Source organism: Fringilla coelebs (genome assembly GCF_963513975.1).
Source record: "Fringilla coelebs genome assembly, contig: SCAFFOLD_33, whole genome shotgun sequence".
Lineage (NCBI taxonomy): Eukaryota > Metazoa > Chordata > Aves > Passeriformes > Fringillidae > Fringilla > Fringilla coelebs.
In genome coordinates, this window is record NW_028167443.1 from 2488114 (window position 1) to 2508085 (window position 19972).

The 19972-nt window shown below is 53.7% G+C and overlaps 2 protein-coding genes across 2 annotated transcripts in view; one reads left to right on the forward strand and one right to left on the reverse strand.

Moving 5' to 3' along the window:
* Nucleotides 1–294: 294 nt before the first annotated feature.
* Nucleotides 295–9892, forward strand: LOC311165935 (hydrocephalus-inducing protein-like; the record flags this gene model as incomplete). The annotated part of the gene is made up of 10 exons (XM_084227420.1): nucleotides 295–370; nucleotides 1438–1670; nucleotides 2468–2568; nucleotides 3811–3946; nucleotides 4393–4557; nucleotides 5426–5517; nucleotides 6025–6190; nucleotides 7487–7600; nucleotides 8692–8701; nucleotides 9828–9892. 10 exons carry the CDS (start codon nucleotides 295–297, stop codon nucleotides 9890–9892), a joined length of 1158 nt encoding a protein of 385 aa, XP_084083546.1.
* A 3856-nt stretch (nucleotides 9893–13748) lies between these two features.
* The window catches only part of LOC311165919 (uncharacterized protein), a 465566-nt gene continuing 459342 nt past the window's right edge, over nucleotides 13749–19972 (reverse strand). The window contains exon 3 of the mRNA XM_084227408.1: nucleotides 13749–14759. Within this exon, the coding sequence (XP_084083534.1) occupies nucleotides 13921–14759 (839 nt within the window). The 3' untranslated portion in view covers nucleotides 13749–13920. The remainder of the gene's footprint in view (nucleotides 14760–19972) is intronic.

Genomic DNA, 19972 nt, shown 5'->3' on the forward strand with positions numbered 1-19972 from the left:
CCCAAGCTCAGCTCCGACTGCACAGCCGCCCACGGCATCACGCCACAAGTCCCAAAAACCCCGAAGGGAAAAGCCCAGCCCCAGGGCCAAAACCCCCCAAAACCCCTCTGCCCCTTCCCAGACCAAGGACAACATTCACTGCCAAGCCCAAACCCAGAACAATGAAGTTGATGAGCTTTTGAAGGAAACTCATTGCCTTTGCTGAGCTGCTTCTTCCCCAGCCTGCATCAGCACGGGGGCACTTGTCAAGTTGCCTTTTGAGGAAATGAAATAAGAAAGGCAATAGATGGAAATATGGTTCTCTACCAGGAGATTGATCCTGCCGAATCCGATTTCATTCCTAAGGTCTCTCCAGCTGAAGGCAGCTGTTGTATCTTTGCTTCTTTGTAACTGTTGGCTGTTGTGTGCATGTGCTGAGCTCAGTCTCATTTGAGGTTTTGACATCTGGGTTTGTCCTTTTGTGCCTCTCTTGCCTCCCTGCTGGAGTCAGTGCTGGAGCTGGCAGTGGTCACTTGGATGGGCACAGAACAGCTCTGGGCTGCAGCTGCAGTTGTTTTTTCTGCCCATCTGTGTTCCAGTGAGTCTTGGTGAGCAGGCCTGGGGAGAAGTCTCCTCCCCTCAGAGCTGGCCAGCCCAGCCAGATGTGCACTGCAGAGCAGGTTGTGGCTGCTCTGCGGGCTCTGCAGGACATGCCCACCATCAGTGGCTGTATCTCTGGCTTTGCAGGATGGAAAGCAAATCCCAGAGCTAAAGTGGGCTCAACCCTTGCAGGCAGCAATCCCAGTGAGCAGCATGGGTGTGATGTCCCCGTTTGTTGGGTGAGGTGGGACCTGGTTCCTCATTGCTAATCTCAAAGCAAGGCTTGAGTGTGCCCCCAGTTGAGTGGGCTCTGAGCTGTCATGTGCTCAGTCTGTTTGGCCCAAACTAAGAGATGCCTTAAAGGTCCTGCAGAGAGAAGTTGCTTTAGGGTGCTTTGCCTCACGTTCTAGTTCCTGATTCCACCCTCACTTTCTTTTCTGTGCCTTCTTCTCAATGACAACTCACTGTTTATATATCTTGAAAAGGTTGGGAAAGTTGGCAGGCTTCCCAGGGAATTTTCCAGTTTGAATTCTCAGAGTAAATGCTGTGTCTGGGTGCACACTCATCACTGAAGAGATAAGTGGTGCTGGTTTGGGGCAGGTGAGGGAGCTCCTCCCCATGCCAAAGAGAGAAGCTTGCAGTGTTGTGCAGGGCTAGGAGTGGGCATTTTCAGGGCTGCAGTCTGGAATCTGTGTCAGAGGGAACTAAGTGACGATTAATTCCTCACGCAGCTTCTTGGTGAGCTGTAGTTCAGATAATAAAGAGCTGAACTCCAATCCCACTTTCATCCTGGCAGGATATTCACCCCAGGATCATGCCATAGTGGGTGCCTGACAGGATATTTGTGTCCTTTGCCAGGCTTTCCCTACACCCAGCGCTGTCGCCTGACCAACAGCTCCCCGGTTCCCCTGAGGTTCCAGCTCCGCATGTCGGACGATGGCACGCAGCCAGCTGTGGACAGTGTGGATCAGATCCGCAGGGACAGCGACCCAGCCTGGAGGAAGGGAATCCATTTCTATGTGGAGCCCAGGGAGTTCAGCATCAATCCCAGCCAAGGGACCATCCTCCCCCAGGGACACCAGGACATCGAGGTACGGCAAGAGTCCAGCCACAGACGCTGCAGCAGCAGGGCTGAAGCTGCACTGGAGTGTGGGAAGGCTTCAGCTCTGGTGCCAGCTTTGAGCATGCTGGGAGTGAGAGATCTGCACTGCTGGGAGGCCTCTGCTAGCTGCCTTACTCGGGATGTTCGTCTAGGAGCACTGTTTAGTTTCCAAAATCATCTGCTGAGGTCACATACCTTATGGTCAAGGCCTGAAGCCATTCGTGTGTTTTTGAGAGCAATTGATTTGATTGCAAGTGGGCAGAGCAAGGATGAGGGCAGAAGGTGGCTGTTAGAGAGATGTCATTGTATAAAGCAGTTATCTTTTCTTCTTGGTCTCATTTCCCCCTCCTGGGGAGCAGAATGATTTGTGTTCACTGCAGGAATCTCTAGGGGGGACAAAATACTCTGCAGCCATGAAGTGCCCAGCACCTGCTGAGCCACCCTTTGCCCTCAGCTTCCTGCTGTGAAGCTGGAATCATTGTGTTCAAGTCAGATTTCCTCTGCATGGATGTCATTGTAGTCAGATGAGAAATTGGCCCCTTCATTTGAATGCAGTGGTGCAGAGAGCTTTAGTCTGATGTTTTAATGTAGCATACGTGTGTCCTGATAGCAAGGTGTGTTTAACAAATCTGGTATTGGCAGAAGGCTTTTGTTCCTCTGAGACTGTGCTCTACACATGGAGCAGCAGAAGAATTGTGGCCAAATCCTCCCTCAAGAACTGGAGGATATCACACATGGGTAATGAGCTCTGGTAAAGAAGAATTTCCTGTTCTTCTCTTGCACCAGGTGACCCTGTGTTCCAACACAGTGATGGAGTTCTACAGGAGGATGCTGGTGGATCTGGAGGGTATAGGCAAGGGAGTGGCAACACTGATCATCACAGCCAGGTACCAGCCCTTGCTGGCCCTCCCAGGCACTGCCTTGCACAGGCTTTGCTAGCTGCAGCTGCCCAGGAGAAGTGCTGCTCAATGGCCTTATGTTGTGCCAGCTGGACATGAGAACAGCAGGGCTTGGACAGCAGCCTGTGGTGAAAAGCAGCCCTGCTCACAGCCCAGCACGGCCCTGGGCCCTCATCTAAAGGGAGCAGGGATGATATCATTGATGGGCCTGGGTTTTGGTGTTTGAGGTGGGACAAATTTCCCGAGGGCCTCCTCTCCTTCTTGCTGCAGGAGGTGGAGTTGTGCTGGTTGTGAGCAGCGTGCATTGTTTTGGGCCACAGCAAGCAGCCTGCTGAGAGTCAGGGTCTGCTTCTGTTCATGAGGGCACATGGCAGGGGGCAAGTGGCTCCCAGCAAGTGGTGAGGGTAAGGTCTTAGGAGGGGAAAGCAGCCCTGGATGTGGCAGGTCAGCTGCAGTTTTTCTACTTCCCTCTGCTTGCCATTTGGAGCTTGAATGTTCTCAGAGTTGAGACCAAAAGTGGTTGTTGCTGCAGCAGAATTGCATCCTGCTGTGCTGCTGTGGGTGCCAGCTGAATGCCCAGAGGGCTGCAGCTCCCTGGTGCTGTTCCCTGTGCCAGGCAGAGCCATGCAGTCAGTGCCTGGGCTGCCATTGTGTACAGCAGGTGGAGCTGGGGCCAGTCAGTGCCTGGAGCTGGGCAGTGAAGGAGCGAGGGAGCTGCAGGGCCTGGGAGGGGGTGATCAGCCACTCTGGAGGGCAGCTGGTGTCTGTGCCCTCCAGGGCTGGGGCAAAGAGCTGAGTTCTCAGGCAGGGCAGCAGCACCATGGGAGAGAAGGGAGTCATTTGTACTGAGCCACTGGAGCTGTGTGTTCCTTGAGCCTTAGTGAGCCCTGATCCTTGTTGGGAAGGCTCCCCAAGAGCTCATGGATCACTGGGACTGGGACAGGAGTCCTTGCAAGGCTCCTTGGGTGAAGGAGGGGCTGAGGCAGCTGTGGCACCAAGTGCTCTGTCTGGGGCACTTGGCAGCCTCTGGGTGCTGCCTCTCAGGGTTTGGCCCTCCTTGACAAGACCTGTTGGAGTGGGAAGAGGTAGAAGGCAATTTATCCCTGTAGGGCTGTTAAATGTCCATTTGACAGTGACCAATGTGTTCTGCTCCATTTCCCAATCTTTGGGGGTAAATGTTCTCTATTCTCTCAGTACCTCTGATTCCCCTGGGGTCATCTCTTTGCCCAGATGTCTCGTTCCTGAGCTCCAAGTGTCCACCCATGTGCTCCAGTACGATGAGTGCCAGCTGAATGTGCCGTATGAGAAAATGCTCTTGATTAGGAATCCCAGCCACCTTCCAGGCTGCTACGGGCTTATTCCCCAGGTTTGGCATCACATCCACCTCCTCCTGAAAAATATAGTTGAGGAGATTATTAGGGGAAAAAAGGCTTTGGATAAAACCTTGTTAATTTCTATTCATCTTAAAGATCTGCTGAGAACAGGATCCTGCCTGAATGTAAACTTGAGGAGGCAGTTGAAGCTCCTGAGGAAACAGTTGATGTTCCAGTCTTCAGGGTGTTTTCTTGTGGGAGATCATAGAGGGTTGTGAAAAGCTGCTGCATCCACAGACAGCAATGCCTGTGCTGGCAGCCTCCTTGCAGGATCCCCTGGGAGTGCTGAGCCTCCAATTCTTGCATCTTGTTTGTGCCTTTTACCTTTGTCCTGGGCAGTTTTAAACGTGTGTGTAAGTTGCTGGTGCGGTGGATGTTAAGGAGTCTGAAGTTTCTTCAGAGGTGCCTCTGAAGCTGCATTTCATTCTGTCCCTTCCAGAAACGCAAGGAGGACTCTGCTGTGTTCTACTCCAGCCCCAAGCCCTGTGGGATTGTCCAGCCCCAGAGCACAGCAGAGATCCCCGTTGTGGTGGAAGTGCAGGCGCCGGGCGAGCATCGCACCAATGTTCTCATCGGCGTGTTCGGGGATGAGAGAAACCCACGGGTGAGGGCACAGGGAGCTGTGTGCCTGAGTGCAACTGCTCCTGGCAGGGGGCACAGGGCACAGGGATTCTGCCAGGGAAAACAGGCACAGGCTGCTGTGGGAAGGACAGGAGAGATGGGTGGCACAAACAGCTCGTGCCTTCGAGGTGGGAATCTCAGTGTCTGACACAGAATGGAGTTGGGCACAGCTGGAATCCAGGGTCAGTTTAATTCATTATTCTTTAAAATGCTGTTAACTTTGGAAACATCTGGATTAAAATGTCATCTCTCTGAGTACAAAAGAGGATGTCAGAAGACTTCTGGGAGCCTTGAGCTTTCTGTAAAAGAAAGGAAAGCTGTCATTTGAAGAGTGGTTGCAAGGATTGAAACTTATATTAAGGCATATGGAAATGACGATGCCAAATTCCCTGGATGGCACCAAACATCTGAACCTGGGCCATTGTGGCACTGCCTGTAAATCAGTGAACAGGAAGAACAGGCAGTGCAGGCTGTGCCAGGGAGCCTGAAGTCTGACAAAACAGTTGCTTTCAACTCTGAGGCTGCTTCCCTTAAAGAGGAGGGTTTCTCTCTACCAGAAGAAGCAGTTGTTGAACTGTCAGCCTGGTCTTAATTAGAGATTTCTTGCAGAGCTTTTAGCTTTGGGCCGGTAATTTGTAGTTTGAAAGGTTCTCTTACCTTAATCCTTTTCCGTTTGGAGGTGAACATGTAATTTTCTTTTTCCCCAAAAGCCCAGCATTTCAGCTGGAGAGTGGTAGGTGTCCCTAAAGAAATGACTTGAGCAGGGTTGAGCTGTTGAAGGTTTTTTAGATTTCCCTGTTGTAGTTTGTTTTGGTTTTTTTAAAATCTTTCTTGCTTGCTTCCTGGCACAGAGAGCACAATTACGGAGCTCAGGACGGCCGGCAGAAACCTCCCCAAGGCCAAGGGTGACAGAGCTTGGCAGGATCCCAGCACCACAGCCTGAGTATGTATGGATGGATGGATGGGGAATGTGAGCTGAGTCTCCTGGGATTGTTAGAAAATGTCAACCAACCCCCCAGCAGTGTCAGGGGAACATTGCTCATAAATCCCTGCTGGAGCTGCAGAGTTTCTGGCCTTGGGCCCTGGGGGGGCGTTGCTTGCTAGGCACTGGCTGGGTCTGCCCCTGGGTGCCTCAGATCTCACCTTTTTGCTGCCTTCTCTGTCTTTTCCTCTCCCACTGTGCTTTTGGCATCCCCACAAGGTGTTCATGCCTGTCCTCTGTAGTTGCTCAGTGCAAGCAGTTGCAGCTGCTGCAGCACCTCAGTGCCATCCCTGGGCTGCCTTCAGAACAGAGCTGCTCCAGGCTGGATTGGGAAGGGCTGGATCAAAGCATTTTTTAGTTCAACCTGGCCAGCACCCAGCCAGGGGCTGCATCCTGGCCAGGAGCTGCTGGTGCAGGTGTCCCTCCCTCCCACTGCAGGTCCCTGTTCACAGTTATCTTATTTTCCAGAGACGAGCTTTACCCACCAAAATTCAAACCCCATCCACCAAAAGAAAAAAGGAGCACTTTGGCTTCCCCGGCAACTCAATGGAGGCACTTCAAGATCAGAAAGGAGGAGGAGCCAGCCGGAGCCCTGAAAGAGGCGCAGGATTTTAGCCACTCTTCAGGAGCAGAGGTAGATTTTGTTGTACATCCAGTGCTTGTGTTGCCTCCCCAGCCTGCCAGCACCAAGTCATGCTCGTGCTGACCTCCCTTTTTGCTGCCCTGCTGTCCTGAGCCCGGGCAGTGGGCTGGGCAGCAGGGCCAGTGGCTGGACATGGGGTGAGTGGGAGGGAGAAATAGGAGAGTTTTCCTTGGAGAAGCTGACTCAGATCCTATAGGCCTGTGCTGAGTGTGGGATTTTTTGCCTTTTTTTCCTTCCCAATGTAAGATGAGGCTTTTATCTGCATCATCATGGTCAGACCTGCAGCTTCCTTCCCAGAGCAAGCTGGGATGAGTCCTGATCTCCATGGAGCCTCTTGCCAAGCCAGCCAGACTCCCTGTGTGCAGGGCTCTGCTTTCAGCCCAGAGCTGCCATTGCACTGCTGGCCCTGAAGCTCTCTTACAGACAGAGACTTTGCAGAGTGGCTGTCTCTTCCTGCCAGCACAGAAAATGGCTTGTTTTTCAGGTGCCAGCACAAACTGCTGAAAACCCTCACCTCCCACGAGGCTTGGAGGGGTTCAGGTGCTCCCTGGACGTAGCGCACACTCTCCCCTGGAAGCGGAGAAGGCAAGAGGGAATGTGTCTCACTTGTCCATTGTCAGTGTGGCCAGCAGGGCTGGAGCTCCCAGTGCCACTGGGGGCCCTCAGCATTGGCCACAGAGGGGCCTCCCATCCCTCCAGGCCATCCCAAAGTGCTGCTGAAGCAGCTGCTTGTTGGAGAGGCCATGCAGGACACGTTGTGGGGCTGCCCAAGGATGCTGTGCAGCACCTGTGGAGGGCACTGCTCCCCCTGGAACTCCTCAGGTGGTCCACAGGAAATTTTTGCAGGAGCTTTTGCTGTAGCACCTTGGGAAAGCAGCATTTAAATCAGAGAGAGAGGGGAAGAGCCTCAGGAGTCAAATGAGCTGGGCTGGAGTCCTTCCCTCAGCTCCAAGAGCTCTCACTCTGAGTCTCCTCCTTCTCTAAAAGCAGGAAGTTTTTAAACTTTTTAAAGGCAAGTTGTACATCAGAGAGGATGTCTCCTGCCAGGAGACATCCCAGTTCCCTTTCATGTAATGTGCTAATTAAGGCATTGACCCGTGGGTATGGGAGAAGATTTTTGCCATGGTCCCTGCACTGGTCAGTGGCATGGATGCAGGATGAGGTGAGGGTGATTCTGGCAGTGTTTGGGGAATAGGCCCCTCCAGGTACAGCTGCACTTTGCTCCAAGATGCTCTTCTGCATCCATTTCCATACTCAACACCTCAATCTCTCCTGTCTTCCATCCAGGCTTTCAGTATCCTGCCACTCTCAGGTGTGCTGCAGCCAGGACAGAGCCAGCAGTGCTCCTCCACCTTCTCTGGCCAGGAAGAGAGGTGGAAGAAGGGACAGAAGGGAGTATCTGTGGGGAAGCAACATCCAAAACCAGACAAGGGGAAAAGCAAACCCCCTCAGAAGAATGAAACCAAAATCTCAAAAAATGAAACCAGATGTCCTGAGAAGAAGGAAAAGAAAGCCACAGAGAAAACAACCAAAGCACCAGAGAAGAAGGAAGCCAAAGCCTCACAGAAGGGGGAAACCAAAGTCCGAAAGAAGGGGGGGAACTGAAATCCCATAAGACCCACCTGGGATGAAGAAGAACTCTTAATTTTTATTCACAAAACTCGTTTTACATGGTTTGACAGACTTTTAGTGCAACTTTAGTTAGTTAATAGATTTCTTGCCAGTTTTTCTAATATTGGTTACTAAAATAGATTTTACTAGTGCATCAAATCTCTCTATTGTATCATTTACCTGTTCTCTTCACTGATTCTCATGGGACAAATCCCTTGTTGTTGCAGGTGCATTTGTTTTTCACCCTCAGAACAGATTGTTCACAAAGTCTCACTCTCAAAATAGCTTCACATGGGAACTTGTAACTGCTCAGCTGCACTCAGAGGAGATGACAGGCCAGCTATTAATAGAGCAGAGCAAGGCCTGATTTCATAAGGCCTTTCTTTTATCATTGTTCTACCTGTCTATGGCATCTCCCCCTTTTTGTTCATTTAAAAAAGGCTCCTATGTTCTGATGTTGAAACTGCTCACTCTTGTGAGGGTATTATCTCATCAAGGTTGTCACTGGTTATCTATTAGATATGGGATAAGATAGATAAAAGAGCAATTACAATCAACAAAACTTACCAAATTCCATCAAGTCATTGACACAGGTTTTGCAGCATGAGAAAACAAAGGAATAATATCCAGTATCTCTTAGGGAAATGGAAAGAAATGACCACTGTTTCCAATTAGTTGAGAAGTAAGAAAGTCCATTAGTTGGAAATGTTGATCTTTGGCATCCCTGAATGTCCTGCTGGGAGCTGGAACAGGGAATAACTGAAGAAGGGCAGTAGGAGCACTGTACCATGAGGATACCCTGAGGCTTTTGTTGGCAAATTGCCTCTGTCAGTTTCCAGACTGTCTTGGCAGTCCTCCTCCTGCTCCTGCTCTGGCCACAGACGCTGCAAGGTGATGAGGTTATTTCTCTTTTCACTGGGCTTCATTTTTTCAGAGCTGATCAGTGTCTGATGGAATGAACAGGTGACTGCTTTGAGCTGCTGATGATAAAACACAGGCACATCTTCTCCTGAAGGTAAAGAATCAATTGGGCTTCACTGTGGTACACTCAGTTGGGATTTAGAGGTGATGATCCAAATTTCTCATGTACATTTTGCATTTCTTGAAAGTTCTTAAGGTGTTCATTCCTCTTCTTTTTTGTTTTTTAAGAATGAGATTCATGTCTTTTGTTATGAGTATGAAGCAAATTCATTGTAAAATAAGACATGCAGTGGACAAGAACCTTACAGCAATTAGGAATAATTTGGATATAACAATCAGGAGTACTTCAAAACACAGACAAAACTAACAACATAGGTGGAATTAGGTAAATAGCAATCTCTGAAATAATGTGCCATCATCCCAGAGTCTGCAAACAGCTGATAAACCTCCATTCAGGGTGGAATTGGATAATTATTTCCAGATAATAATTCCCAAGCTCCCTTTAAAAATAGTCCAACTGTCATGTCTAGAGGGTCAGATTGCCCAGTCAAAGCAACTCAAATCTAGTTTTGGTGCAGAAGACATCTGGGTCTGTTGGCAAATTCCCGTCCAGGCAGAGCTGAGGCTTGGCCACCACCCAGGCTCTAAGTAGGAGAGAATTCCCTAAATGGAATTTAAAACAAGGCTCTTGAGAATGGCACTTAGGAGTGAAGGTCTGGGGGTGACAGACTAATGAACCATCCAAGAGCTTTCTCCTCCAAAATTCCCTCAGCACAGAGATGCTTTAAACCCAGCAAACTGTTGGAGTGGTTCTGTGATAATAATTGGGACTGCAGCTGATTCCTTAAGGAGATGGCACAACACCATCAGTTTAGATGAGGCTTCCCCCAGAGCTGAGATATCATTTCTTGGAACTGTGAAAAATCCTTAAAAATGATGAGACAGCAGTGGGTCACAGCATGGAGGATTTTGGTGGGATTTTGGGCAGATGGTTTGGTGTGTATCCAGAGTGACTTTGGGCAGATTTGGGGCCTGCCTGGGTCAGATTTGGGGCAGATCTGTTGCTGATGTTGGGGTTTTTCTCCCGTTTGCCCAGCTGTGGGCAAAGCCCCGAAGCACATCCTGTTCCTGTCCCAGCTCCTGAGGAGCCCCAGGAGCTGATGCTCTCCATGCTCTGCCCCCAGGGCGATCTGGGGCAATCCCGGCATCCCGGGGATTCCGGGGATTCCAGGCGGCCTTTGGGCATTGGGGGATTGTGGGGCTTGGGGGGTGAGAGGGGTGAGGGGGCTTGGGGCTGGATTGTTTGGGGAAAGTATTGGGATTTGGGGGAAAATGTCTGAATTATTGAGGGTGAATTTCCGGGGTTTGATGGGGAATTTCTGGCTTTTTGGAGGGAAATTTCTGGATTTTTTGGGGGGTGAATTTCAGGATTTTCTAGGGGGGAATTTCTGAATTGGGGTGGAGAGTTCTGGATTTTTGGCGGAGTTCTGGTTTCTTTTGAGGGTGAATGTTGGGATTTTTGGAGCAAGGTTTCATGATTTTTTTTGTGGGGAGGGTGAATTTCTTGATTTTTGGGAACATTTCTGTAGTTTTTGGGAATATTTCTGGATAGGGAACAGGGTTTGTTTTAGATTTTTTGAGGAGGAATATGTCTAGATTTTCTGGGGAAAGTTCCTCATGTTTTGGAATGCTCCAGGATTTTTTGCAGGAACATTTCTGGATTTCTTTGGGAAATATTTCTGTTTGGGGGGAACATTTCTGGAGTTTTGGAGGAATGTTTCAGGATTTCTTTTGGAGAGCATTTCTGGACTTTTTTTGAGGAACTGTTATTCAACAAGGAACATTTCTTCATTTGGGGGGGAACATTCCTGGATTTTTTGGGGGGAACATTCCCGGGTGTTTTGGGGAACATTCCCGGGTGTCTGGGGAACATTCCCAGGTGTCTGGGGAGCATTCCCGGGTGTTTTGGGAAGCATTCCTGGGTGTCTGGGGAACGTTCCCAGGTGTCTGGGTCTCTACTGGCCCCGTTCCCATCCCAGGTTCCCGGGTTCCAGGAGCTGCCCTGGTGCCGGGCGCCGCGACATCGCCTGGGTGCGGTTGGACACCGAGGTGCAGGCGGGCACCGCCCACGAGACCCTGCAGGGCTCCAGGATCACCCAGAGCAGCGCCAGGAAGATCTCCTTCGCCAAAAAGGGACCCACAACACCCCAAACTCCACCAAAACACCCCCAAACCCCACAAAAAGACGGCCTGAAATACCCTAAAATCCCAAAAACTCGAACTTTCCCCATCCTGAATCCCCCAATTCCCACACCAATCCCCCTTTTTTTTCCCAGCATTGTACCCAGGGTCTCTCTGGATACCTTGCACCTGGAGCTGCCTCAAATAAACCCCCAAATATCCCCAAATAACCCCAAACAAGCCCCATTGAGCCCCTCTAGCCCAGAGTGGGTTTGGGGTGGGTGGGGGACTGGGGGGGGGGGGCGGGGTCTTGATCCCAAACTTTAGGGACTGGTGGGGTTCGACCCTAAGATTTGGGGTTTGGGGGTTTTTGACCCCCAGACTTTAGGATCAGCTGGAAACCCCAGATGTTTCAAAACCCAGATCTGCAGTCAGCGGGTTTTGACCCCAAAGTTTGGGATTTGGGGGGATTGACCCCAAGATTTTTGGGGGTTCAACCCAAAAGTTGGAGGATCAGGGGGATTTGACACCTCAGAGTTCGGGATCAGGGGGGCTTTGAACGCGAAGTTTGGGGATTGGGAGTTTGACCACAAACTTTGGGGATGAGGAGGGTTGAGCGCCCCAGATATTTCAAACTCCATGAGTTGGGGATTGAGAGTTTGAACCCCAAAGTTTGGTTTCTGGGGGCATTTGACACCTTAAGATTTGGGATTTGGGGGTGTTTGGCCCACGACTTTAGGAATTGGGGATGTTGGACACTTCAAATGTTTCAAACCCCAGGATTTGGGGGGTTTGACCCCAGGATTTGGGGTCAGGCTTGGGATGGGAGCCATTCCCTGGAAACAGCGGCGGGGTCGGGATTGGAAACAGGAATAGGAACGGGATCAGGATTGGGAACGGGATCAGGAATGGGATCGAGGAGAGACCCTGATGCAGTCCCGGACCCAATACCAAGGAGAGACCCCACCCCAGTCCCACAGTGGACCCATCCCCACAATCCCGGACCCATCCCCACAATCCCGGACCCCTCCCCAGTCCCAGCCCATCCCTAGCCACTGATTGGACCCTCCCTCAATCCCATTCTTCCCCAGTCCGGACCAGAGCCATCCCCAGAGCCTCCCCCATTCCCGGCCTGGACCCTTTAATCCCTTTTTGGGGCGGCTCCTGCCGCTTCCTGCCCATTCCTGGGGGTTCCAAAGGGCCCCAGGGACCCTCCCCATTTTGTGGGTGTTGGGGTGGCCCCAGGGCCGCCCCGAGGGCTGAGGGGGGATCAAAAGCCCCAGACCCAAGGGGCTCCTGGGGCTGCCCAGTTCCTCCCGTTCCCACCCCAAAAAAGATCCTGGCCAATCAGAGCACGTGGCACTGATGATGATCCAATTGCTGGGCAGAGAGTCGATGCTCTGGCCCCGCCCAGCGACCTTCAGCAAATCAGCGCCCGGCTCTGCTCGGACTCATCAGCTGGCGGAGAGAACCCAGCCCCTCTCAGAATGCTAGCCATTCAGAGACTGCGCGGAGCCATTTCCAGCCAATCAGAGTGCTTGTCACTGATGACTCATCAGTGTCCAGGAGCAGAATTTGGGGAGGGGGGAGGTGGCCCTGGGGATGGGTATGGGGCGTACGGGGGCAGCTGGGGCCGCATTGGTGGCTCTGGGGGTGCTAGGAGCCCACCCGGCCGCGGGGGGAGCAGGGAGCGTGGTGAGAAGGGGGGCGGGGGCCCCAAATTCAACCAAAGGGGGGTCGGGACCCCAAAGGGAGCAGGGGTGCTTGGAACCCCTAAAACCAAGCACGGAGGAGGGGATTGGGGATTGGGGGAACGACGGGGAAGGGGCGGGAGAGCAGGAAGGAGGGGGATGTACTAAACACAAAGCCAAACACGACTTTAATTTCTCATTCATTTTATCCAAACAATTAAACTTTATTAATATCCTAAAGTACTCTAAAAATATTAAAATTATTTTAATTTAACTGTGGGTGAGTGGTCTTATTTGGATATTGGTTTTCGGATTGTTTGGGTTAGATTATTCAAAAAATTGGAGTTTTAAGGAATTCATTCAGATGAGAAGGCAGCACTCTGCAAACAGAATTGACTGAAAATGAACAGGACAGAAATCAGTAACTCTCGAAGTTTTATGTGCTATCAAATACATCCCACCCAGCCAGCCCCACACAATCCCCATCCCACCGCTCCAAACTGGGATCCCACTTCTCCCAATCCCCTCCCAACCCCATCTCACCCTGGCAGCTGTGGAATGGAGTGAGTTTGGCCTGGGATTGAGTATTTTTGAGGAGGGAACAAGCAATTTGAGCTGCTATGGCACCTTGATGGGCTAAAATTCAGTTGTTTACAGAGGGATTTGAGGGGTTTTGAGGTGACAGATCCATCCCTCTTGGCTTTTGGAGTGCAAAGAGATGGAGTGGACGGTCCAAAATCCTCCCAGAACCCACAAATCCTCCAGAATTGCTGCAGCTGAGTTCATGGTGTCCAGGGAGGCGGCAGCTGCTGGTGCTGGGGACAAACAAGACAGTGCTGGGTGTCAGAAAGCTCCAGAGTCGATTTCTGAACCCCGAATGACAGGGCAAAGGCAGGGCCATGGGGTTTTTATAGGGTATCCCAGGGGTGGAGTTGGGGTTTGGGTCAGGGGAGAAGATCTTAGAAACGCACGAAGGGTGAGATCAAATTCCTGCCTCTTAGCAACAGGGGCACTCCACACAGAATGTGTTCCCAAATCCTAAATTCCCTCTAAAACACCTGTGAAATGATGGGATGTTAGACATTTTGGATCAAATTCCTTCATTTAACCCTGTTTTGGCAGATTTTAAGGGATGAAGATGAGGCACAAGAAAATTAAGGCCAAACCAAAAGGAGAAGCAGGCAGATGTGTTCCCAACATGGATCACAGGGAATGTGGGACACCAGGGCTGTGGCCAACGTGAGGCCTCCAGTGGGGGATGGAGCTGGAGCAGTGCACGAAGCTCTTCCCACACTCAGGGCACTCGCAGGGCTTCCCTCACCGGTGCCTCCGTTGGTGTCGGGTCAAGTTAGAGCTGCTGGAGAAGCTCTTCCCACACTCGTCACACTCGTAGGGCCTCTCCCCAGTGTGGATGCGCCGGTGCCTAACGAGGTTGGAGTTGTCCCTGAATCCCTTCCCACAGTCGGGGCATTGGAAGGGCCTCTCCTCTGTGTGAATCTGATAGTGCCTGAGGAGATCTGTGCTGGTCTTAAACCCCTTCCTGCATTTATCACACTCGTAGGGCCTCTCCCCAGTGTGGATCTTTTGGTGCTGGGTCAGGGTGGAGCTGTGGCTGAAGCTCTTCCCACACTCCTCACAATCATAGGGCCTCTCCCCAGTGTGGATGCGCCGGTGAGTGACAAGATGGGAGTTCTGCCTGAAGCCCTGCCCGCAGTCGGGGCAGCGGAAGGGCCTCTCCTCTGTGTGCGTGCGCTGGTGCAGCAGGAGATTGGAGCTGGTCTTAAACCTCTTCCTGCACTGATCACACTGGTAGGGCCGTTCCCCAGTGTGGATCCTCTGGTGCACGATCAGCTCGGAGCTCCACCTGAAGTTCTTTCCACACTCCAAGCACGTGTGGCGCTTCTCCCCATCACAGAGCTGCTCATGGAGCACCAGCTCCGAGCTCTGGCTCGATCTCCAGCCGCCTTCCCAGCCCAGGCTGGGTCTTTCCCCCTCAGATCCCCGTGATCTGCGTTTGCAGCCCCTCCTCGTGCGGGATCTCCGGGGCTTTTCCTCCCTGTTGGGTTCCTGCACCATGGAGCCGCTCAAAACGGCCTCTTCCTCCAGGTTCTGCTGCAGGGATTTGTCCTCCCAGCTCTCCATGCTCAGCTCCTGCTCTGGAGGAGGAAGGACAAGGACAGGATGGTATTTGCCTCCGTGCCACAGGCAAGGGGAAGAAGATCCTCCCAGGGCTGTCCTGCAGCCAGGGGCCGTGCTGGGCTGGGGGATGGAGCAGCACAGAGGGGAAAGGGGCACTGACTTCTTCCTAACCTGCATCAGTGTCCCAGGGCATCTTCCTCTTCCTCGCAGCCTCCCAGGATTTGGCAATGGGAAATCCTGGTTTAGGAAAAACAAGGGATGGGCATGTTGAGTTTGAAGGTCCTTCTGCCCAAGTCCATCTCTACAAGTCACCGGCCATCTGAGCTCCAGAAAAACCTCCCAAACACCAAGATTCCGCCCTGAAAAAGCCTCCCAGGAGTTGCCCATCCCTGGTCCCTCCCCTCTGGTGTTTGTGGGTTCTCCCCTGTCCTAGCTGCTGGCAGTCACCCTTGGATTGGGGGTCCCCCTTCTCCTCGTTGCCTGCCCTCCCCAGGCTGCTGGCAGTCCCAGCAATCCCAAAAGCTCCCCCCATTTCGGGATGCCAGGGATGTTTGGGCTCCCAGGTCCCTTCTCCCCTCATTCCCTGCTCTGGGCTGCTGGGGCTCCAAGGAGTCCCCCCTGCCCCTCTCCAGGCTCTTGAGGGTCCCGCCCATGGCGGCGCTCCCCCCTCTCTGAGCTCCCCACTTTGGGCTCCTGGGGGACACAGGGCTCTGCTCCTCCAGGCTGCCTCTGCCGGCAGCCGCCACCGGCACCCCAGTGTCCCCCTAAGGGGCCTTTTCAGCTCAGTCTTGGACTGCTCCATTCTGCAAACATCCCCCCAGAAACCCAACTGGGAGTGACTGGGAGGGACTGGGAACATGCTGGGGGTGACTGGAAACAACTGGGCTAATACTGGGATCAACTGGGATCATCACTGAGTGCCACTACACTGAGGCTGACTGGGAGTGCTTGGGAACAAATGGGATCAGACTGGAAGGAACTGGGAGTGACTGGGAACATGCTGGAGGGAACTGGGCTACACTGGGAGATACTGGGAGGGACTGGAACAAAAGGGAGGGTGAAAGAGAGCAACTGGAACCATGTGGAGCACAATTGGTTCATATTGGCAGGGACTGGGAGCACACTGGGCTCATCTTTGGATCATACTGGGAGGGACTGGACTAATACTGGGGGAATCTGAGAGCGACTGGGAACACACCCTGCACATCATCCCCCATACTGGGCATGACTGGGAGCAACTGGGAGCACGCTGGGAGCAAATTGCATCATACTGGGAGTGACTGGGTTGATCTAGGAAACAATTGGAACCATGCTGAAGGCAGCTGGGACCATACTGGGAGAGACTGGAAGCAACTGGGATTATACTGGGACCACACTGGGAGAGGCTGACATGTGACTGGGATCAAACTGGAGCTTACTGGGATCATACTGGGATTGAAAGGGAGCGACTGGGATCACACTGGGGGCTACTAGCATCAGACTGGGAGTTACTGGGATTAGACTGGGAGTGGATACAATCAGACTGGGATCAAAGTGGGTGTGATTGCACCCTGACTGGGAATTACTGGGAGCTAGCAGGCCCAGGCTGGGAACCAACTGGGGTCATAATTAGAGGAACTGGGAGCAACTGGGAGAAAACTGGGGGCAAGTGAACCACCCTGAGGTAACTGGGAGTGCCTGGCAATGACTACCAGAATGATCAGGGGAACTGGGATATCCTGGAAGTGTCTGAGACCATATGGGTGGTGAGTAGGACCAAAATGGGAGCAACAGGGAATGTGTTCAGGAAACTGGGAACAGGCTGGGGACAAGTGGGAGTGACTGGGGACCTGCTGGGAGAGACTGGGAGCGACAGGGATCCTGCAGAGAGTGAGTGGAAGTGACCAGGCTCATACTGGGAGTGACTGGGCTCATACTGGGAGCAGCCACTGCTGGCACTGGCACCCCTGAGCCCCTTTCCCGGCCATCCCACCCCTCCAGCCCCCAGAACCCCCCACTGCCGGGGTCCCAGCAATCCCAGGGGTCCCCCCCTCTCGGGGTCCCCACTTTGCCCTTCTGGGGCTCTCCTCTCTCTGGGCTCCTGCTCAGGGAAGCTGCGGCTCTCCCGGGGCTCCCCAAACCCCGTGTCCCCCTGCCGGTGCCACCGCTCCTGCCCGGTCCCCGGCAGAGCTCGGAGGGCCCGGCCGGGAAGCCCAACCCCCACCGCGGGGGGACCCGCATCCCCCCGCCCCCTGCTGGGGCTCTGCTGCCACCCACACCAGGACCCCCAAAAACACCTCCCGGGGACCCCCTGATGTCCCCCTGAGGGCCATCTGCGGCTCAGCTTTGGAGCCCTGCCAGCTCCAAACATCCCCCCCAGAAAACCCCAAGCCCAGGCACCCCCGGGATATTTGGGGCGAGCTCCCCCTCCCCGGCACCTGCGGGATGGGGGGCGATGCTCCCGGGGTGCTGCGAGTTCAGGCAGCGCCGGAGCCATGTGGTTCCCCGTCCCGTCCTCCCGCTGCTTCCTGCTGCCGCTCCGCCTCTTCCTCCCTCCTCCTCCTCCTCCTCCTCCTCCTCCCCCCCCGCTGCCGGAGCCCTCGCAGCCCGCGGGAGGGGCGGGGATGGAGCCGGGACAGTTCGGAACGCAGAGAGGGCTAGGGGGGATGCCAGGAGTGGGAGTGACTGGGCTGTACTGGGATCATACTGGGAGCAGCTCCTGGCTGACTGAGTCCTACTGGGATCATACTGGGATCGCACTGGGAGCGAGGAGGAGCAGCGCGATGGCTCCAGTGCTGGGGCTCTGGGCGCTCCTGGGGCCCTGAGGGGGGCGGCGAGAGGTGAGGGGGGACCCCCGGCACTGGGACTCTTTGATCGCCCATCCCGGAGCACCGGGGGGCCCCTGAACCCCCATTCCTGGGCGCCACCATCCCCCCGCACCCACATTCCCGGGCAGGGGATCCACCCTGCACCCCCTCATCCTGCACAAACAACCCCTGCACCCCCTTCCCGGCCATCCCGCCCCTCCCAGCCCCCAGAGCCCCTTCTCCTTCACCCAGAGACCCCCCATGACCTCTATTCCTGCCTTTCCCAGCCCCTAGCCCCTCCTTTCCTCAACACCGAGGACACCCGGACCCCTATTCCCAGCCATCCCAGGTTTTCCCAGCTTTTCCTGGGAATGGGGACACCGGGGACTCTTGGAGTCCCCTTTCCTGACTATAGTGACACAGTTAAGCCCACCCCCCCCCCCCCCCAAACTCTTTCTGGGTCCCCCCTAAGCCCCCACTGGGGGCTCCTGGGAGTTCCCTTTTGTTCCCACATTCCCAGGACTTTGGGGGCCCCCTCAACCTGTCTGTGCACCCCCAGATTTCCTCCACAGCCCCCCTATGATGGTGAGGGGTGGGGGCTGAGTGCTGGTGCCCCCCTGCCTGCAGCAAATTCAGCACTGAGGGGAGATTGGGGGGTCCCTTAGCATTTGGGGTCCCATGGGATTTGGGGTGACCCCCCTGGCCCCCCAGGATCTCCCTGAACACACTGACACTGCTCGTGCACAGTGAGAAGGTTCATACCCAGCACAGGGTCCCATCTTGGTCACCGGCAGGTATCCCAAAACAGCCTTGGGACCCCCATTTCCACCCCCGGGATTATCCAAATTCCCCCATCGGGACCCCTGAAAACTTCCCTCAGGAACTCCCAAAAAGCCTCTGTGACCCCAAAAAACTCCCAGGATTCACAAAACCTTCCCGAGAACCCCTCATGAATGTTCATACCCAGCACAGAGTCTCCATCACCATCATCAGCCTCCCCCACTTACCCCCACCCAGGTCCCCCAAACCCTCCCGGGACCCCCAGCCCCCCCCCCGGGCTCCGCTGCTGGAATCGGTGGGAGTGGTGTTGCCCTTTTAAGGAGAGTTAGAGTGGGACCCGACCATGCTGGGAGGCCTTAAAGCGGCAATGGTAGACAGAGCCCCAAAAATCCACCCTGGGGGGGCAAAACATCCCCTACAGGAGCTCGGAGTAGGGGACCCCTAAAAATGTCACTAAAAGCCGTCATGATCCCCCCTTAAAAGGGGCTTGTGGGGCTGGGGGCGCACAAACACCCAAAAATGGGGAGGAAAAAACATCCTTGGAGTGGTGGGATCCCCAAAAAACCCTAAAAAGGGAAAACTGTTCAAAGCGGCCTGAAGACCCCTAAAGTCCCTTGAGGAGGGACAAGATCCTCTCCTCTGCTGGGGCCTCTCCGAACCAGGAACTCTCCCGTTCGCTGCCCTTGGGGGAGCCCCGAAGGCCGGCAGGTCCTGGGCTGAGCCCCCCCTCAGCTGGGGCTGTGGAGGGAACTGGGGGGGCTGGGACAGGGCTTGGGGGTCCTGGGGTGACCTGGGGGACCCTCAGTGGGTCCCAGCTCCCCTGTGCTCCCTGTCCCACCCCTTTCCCATTGTCCCCCCACCCCGTGAGAGTCTGTCTGAAATATCCCTCATCTGCCTCACAGCTGTCATTGAGGGACCACTGAAGATCCCCCTGTCCACAGGCCCCTGGCTTTGTAAACCAGGAGAGCTTGATGACCTGAGAGCACAGCTAAGCTACTGTCGCCACAGGTGTGTGTATTTTGCTGCATGCTACACTGTGCTCCAGGAGAAGAAAAAAGGACATTCTGACCTTTTTGCAGCAATAGCTCTGGGATTTTTCCTCTCCCAATTCTTGGCCTGGCTGGACTTTTCCTGAGTTTTAGGAGTGGTCCCTCGAAGAAGACCCCTCTTGTCTGTTTGCACCCACCGGGACAGACAAACTGAGATGTAGGAAGCCACTTCACCAGAGAAAAAGCCGAGACATGAAATCCCCATGTGAAAAGGCCTCTCCCACACTTTCCAAGGACTGGGACTGAAGCCCCCAGCCCGGGGGAGGTGCGTGGGAGGAGGCGAGCTGACCAAAGCGAGATGGATGTTGCAGGTGCGAGCAACCAACCACGAAAACAATGGCTCTCACCCACTGAGATATGGACTGTGTGTATCCTTCTTCCAAATATCATTTTTTTCCCAATACAATAGATTCAGTTTCAAAATCATTCTCTTCTCCCATCAAAAAAGTGTATAATTAGAGTCCAGATAAGCTGCATCTCTGAGATCTTTCCGGACGTGAACTGGTGAACCTCATGGGCTGGACACCAAAGGACCTTTGCCATTCCTGCATTTGGTAGCTATATACCCTTTTCCTTTTCCTCCCTTTTTTTTTCCTTATCTTTCCCTTTTCCCCA